The sequence below is a fragment of the Rhea americana genome, unplaced genomic scaffold (assembly GCF_003343005.1).
Source record: "Rhea americana isolate MKP2758 unplaced genomic scaffold, rheAme1 scaffold_481, whole genome shotgun sequence".
Lineage (NCBI taxonomy): Eukaryota > Metazoa > Chordata > Aves > Rheiformes > Rheidae > Rhea > Rhea americana.
The window spans coordinates 235,102-239,751 of NW_028186625.1; the positions used below are offsets into that span (position 1 = coordinate 235,102).

The 4,650-nt window shown below is 57.6% G+C and overlaps 1 protein-coding gene across 2 annotated transcripts; it reads right to left on the reverse strand.

Annotated features, from left to right (window-relative positions):
* Positions 1-41: 41 nt before the first annotated feature.
* On the reverse strand, positions 42-4,554 carry LOC146589061 (uncharacterized). Of its 2 annotated transcripts, XM_085316934.1 has the most exons (4): positions 4,430-4,554; positions 3,072-3,866; positions 2,366-2,568; positions 42-277 (listed from the first exon to the last, which is right to left on the reverse strand). In XM_085316934.1, the coding sequence occupies exons 1-4, from the start codon at positions 4,461-4,463 to the stop codon at positions 191-193; spliced, it is 1,119 nt and encodes a 372-aa protein (XP_085173060.1). In that variant the 5' UTR covers positions 4,464-4,554; the 3' UTR covers positions 42-190. The 2 variants fall into 2 exon arrangements, with proteins under 2 accessions (XP_085173060.1, XP_085173059.1); XM_085316933.1 differs by lacking the exon at positions 42-277 and having other exon boundaries at positions 575-2,568.
* Between the last annotated feature and the right edge of the window lie 96 nt (positions 4,555-4,650).

Here is a 4,650-nt window from a genome sequence, read left to right on the forward strand (position 1 = left end):
GATGCAAGAGAAAAATCCAAGTGGGGACTTCATGGGTCTGAACCAGTTTTATTCTGTAGGTTTGAAGACGTGTTTCAACTGCACCTCTCAAAGGAGGGAAGGTGTTAAATCCGAATCAGCCTGAGAGCAGCCTGACAGGCAGCAGATTCGGGGSAGGCTTCAGGTGAGCAACTGCACAAGAAAAGGAGGCTCAAAAGCAACGGTAGCATGTAGCAAATCCTTTGAGGGGAAGAGCAGAGCAGGCTTTCTGCTCAGCCTTTGCGGTGGTGCTTCGTCCCTGGGAAAGGAAAGATACTGATCAGAGGGGATTTTATACACATAGGCCAAAAATAGCATGAGAGAGGGCTTTTCCACCCACTTTGCCTGGCTCTGACTAAATCCAGCCTGAAATACATCACCATGAATATTCAGCACACGAGAGAAGTGCCGGGTCCTTCTGGCAGAGGGGAAGAAGCCTGCAGCAGAGCAAGGACTCGTGGCTGCAGGAGGCTCGGAGTAAAATCAGCCYGGGCAAACTGGGGTTTGAGAGTCTCTTCTTAGGGCATTCACTGCTTAGGTTGAATTTGAATTATTAGCAGAGATATTCACGCCCTGGGCATTGCCTCATCTTAGCAGTCTCCCAAGACCTGGGTTTGCAGTGATGCTGCCTTGAACCTCTGGAAAGTAAATCGTCTCCCTTTAAYGTGTGGAGATGTCGGTGCAGGAGACTCTGGAATTAGAGCAGGGCGGTTTTATCTACATCAAATTATTATCTAAAATACTGAAAAAGTGGTTGTGATAGAAAAATCCAACTCTTGCCTCTGAAAAACCCAGTCCCTCATGCCTGAAACCCCACTCTGCAGTCCAGGAAATCTGTCTGCCAACAGGCGGAGACAGCCTTAATTAACAAAATACAGCCATGGTAGCTAAATTTGTCCTTCCATCTGTGAGGGCAGATAAATATGCAGCCAGGGTTAAAATGCAGCAAGCGTTGTAGCTCCTCTGATGCTTCCATCCGAAACCCACTTGTGAGCTGGATCTCAGACCACCACCACTGTCGGACCAAGATGCCCAGGTAAGAGCCGGTCTCGATTTCAACCCACTACAGCCCAGCGGTCGGAGCCACGAGCCAACCACAGCGTCGCYGATGGAGCTGGTGGAACCGCTCCTGGTGTTACGTTGTCCTCGCTGAGAGGCAGCCGGAGGTGAAGGGGGCCAGAGGGAGGTGGGAAAGCTGCTGGTGCAGGGCTGTCCTCGGCGGCGTTGGGAAACGACTGGCCCGGGAGCTCGGCGTGCCGCGCTGTTGGCACATCCAGGGTGAAATGCTAGACTTCATCCCTAGATCCTGGGATCCCAAAATGTGTGTGTGGGGGGGGGTTGTCTCCTTCCTGTTTCTTCACGTGAGACCTGCTGCTTCATCACGTCCCTCTGTCCCTGTCTGAGGGACAGCAGGAGCTCCAGCGACCGCACGAACACCGTTCATGGGTGTTTCTCATTCTGTAGTGAACTGGTGTCCAGGACCCACAGTGACTGCACTGCTTTTCCACCCACACCCCAGAGGAACATGACTCACATACCCAGAGCACGTTCCTCATCTAGTTCCCACCGGCCCCATCGCTGCAATCCAAAGCGTCTTCCCACCCACACGCTCCGAGGAAGAGCCGTTATCCTTTCTTTGTGAGATGCCACTGGTTTGGGGCWGGATCCGTAGATCTTCGCTGGGTCGGGATGGGCTAATCCCGTTCTTTCATGGCAATGCTGTGCCACTCCATGCCTTCTACCCCGTGTGCAGCTTCTGGTGGGACATCAGAGACACCTTGGCCTTGTAGCWCTTCCCACACACGGAGCACTTGTAGGGAGTCTCTCCCGTGTGGGTTCTCTGGTGGGCGATGCATTTCGAGCTCACGGTGAAGCCCTTCCCGCAGTCGGGACATTTATAAGGTCTCTCYCCAGTGTGGATCCGCTGGTGTCTCACAAGGTCTGAGCTGTTACGGAAGCTTTTTCCACAGTCCTGGCAGYTATAGGGTCTCTCTCCGGTGTGGATTCGCCGATGAATAACAAGGTTTGGTCTCCGAGTGAAGTTTTTCCCGCAGTCTGAGCAGAGATACGGCTTCTCGCCCGTGTGCAGTCTCCGGTGTCTTATGAGCGCTGTGCTTTGGTTGAAACTTTTCCCACAGTCAAAGCACTTATAGGGCCTCTCCGACCGGTGGATCCTCTGGTGGGAGATGAGGTTGGAGCTGTCGTTGAAGCTCTTTCCACACTCAGGACACTTGTAGGGCCTCTCCCCRGTGTGCAGCCGCTGGTGTCGGATCATGCTGTTCCTCCAGCGGAAGGTTTTCCTGCACTCAGCACATTCGTACACTCTCTCTTTACTACAGATCCCCACCTGGACCGTGGTCTCCTTGTGATCCTTTAAGCTATCATCACGGGGATGCAATTCYCCCTGCCCAGGGCAAGTCTCCTTCCTTGGTCGCTTTTTTAGGACTTCATCCTGCTCAGGATCCTGGCAAACGTTTGCTTTTTCCCTCCTCAAGCCTGGTCCGTTTGGTTCTCCTTGGTGGTAATTCTCCTCCTGGTGGTCACCATCACCTGTTGATAGAGAACGCAGATAAGGCAGAAGGGAGCATCACGGGGAGGAAGGAGAAAGAAGGGGAGAGAAAACCAGACATCTATCGGGAGAATGGGGAATTTAGAGACTCAACGCTTTACCTCAGAAGGAACCAACTACTTCTGCTGCAACATCCCACCAGAGTGACCGAGGGAGTGAACTAGTCGTAGGCGTTTTCCTGGAGGGGTGGGAAGTCATAACTGGGAATGGCAGCCGTTTACCTCAGGCTGCAGGTCCTGCACCAAATTCCTCAGAGGTACATGAATATTAGAAAAACAACCCCCAGATTTGCTGCATGTGACTCAGTTTCCCCTATTCCCACAGCTCTGGACTGGGATACAGGAAAGCGATATATAATCTGGCTGGGGGTGTTTATACCCTGCTGTTCGGAAGGATGAAGCCTTCACAGTTGCATGGTGTCGTATTTCCAGGGAAGAGAGAAACYTTGAGTAGGAAATAGTAATTTGGAGTAAGTTGAGGTTACCCAGCAAGGCCGTGGTCTCAGAGCTGCCCTGCAGGACGCCGCGGGCCGCAGGTCTTGGCTGCTCGGCCTCCTGCCCTCCGTGGACTCTCTGATGCACGATACATCGGGAGCTCACGCTGAAACCCTTCCCGCAGACGGGGCACTTATAGGGCCTCTCGCCCGTGTGGACCCTCTCGTGCCTCACGAGGTCGGAGCTCTTACGGAAGCTCTTCCCGCAGTCCCGGCACGCGTAGGGTCGCTCGCCAGTGTGGATCCGCTGGTGCATGATGAGGTTGGGCCGCCGGGCAAAGCGCTTCCCGCAGTCGGGACACGGGTAGGGCCGCTCGTCGGTGTGGGTGCCTTGGTGGGAGACGAGGTAGGCGCTCTGGCTGAAGCTCTCCCCGCAGTCCAGGCACTTGTAGGGCTTCTCTCCCCGGTGGATCCTCTGGTGGGAGAGGAGGTTGGAGCTGTCGTTGAAGCCCTTCCCGCAATCGGGGCACTTGTAGGGCCGCTCGCCCGTGTGCAGTCGCTGGTGCCGGGTCAGGTTGTTCCTCCAGYTGAAGGTCCGCCCGCATTCGGCGCAGCTGTACACTTTCTTCTGGGAGCAAACCTGGGGCTGAGCCTCCGTTTCGCTAAGACCGTCCGGACCTTCTCCTTGGCGAGCGGGTTCTCCCCATCTCGGATTCTTGCAGGCATCGTCCTGCGTTGACCCATCATCGTCTGCGTCTCCCCGCAACACCTGCCTGTCTGGGTCCACCTGCTTCTGGTCCTTTCTCTGAGTATTTCCCCTTTCCTTCTTGCGTGTCCTCTCCTCACCTGCCRGGACGGAGAAGACCCTGGCTGGAGTCGTGCCTGGTCCACGAAGCGGCGCGCTGGAGCTTGTAACAGCCAGTGCCAGCGGTGGGAGATGGACGCAGCCCGTTCCCTGCACCCCCCTCCCCATTTACCCCCACACCCCCTTTCACGGCTTCTCATCGCACCCCCAAGGAGCTCTGCTCGGGGCCAAACCGGGTCCTGCCTCCCCTGCAGGGAGCCCAGCTCCGTCCCGTGTCCGGGGCTCCCCGCGAGGTCCCTGCTGCCCGGGAGGGTCTGTCCCAGCGGCAGAGCGGACGGGAGACGGGAGCCCCTTCCCACCCGCCCCTCGCTCCGGGAGGGAAAGGACGAGCCCCATCCGCGCACGTGCCTGCGTCGCCCCGCTAAGGTGGCCGGAGCAGGACTGGGCAACCCCGACTCGGAGCTGGGGGGCACGGGCGAGCGTGCTGGGGGGCTCTGCCCCACGTCGGAGCCGGGAAGCTGCAGCCCGAACCGCAAAACTCCGCCGAGCGCCCGGGGGGCAGAGGGGGGGAAGGAAGGAAACGGGGCGGGAGACGGATCCTTACCGGGCGCCGTCACCGCCTCGCGTTTCTCCTGCATCCCTGTCCTCGAAGGCGGCTCTTCCCGGGCATCCGGCGCCGCTCGCTGCCCCCGGCGAAGCACCGAAGACCCCGCGGGAGCAACAGCCCCCGCTCGCTTCGGGGCAAGGAGGCGGCTCGAGCGATGCCCCCGACAGCACCGAGAAGGGGGGGGGGGAATGGGTTTTTTTTAGGCTCTGCCAAGGGGC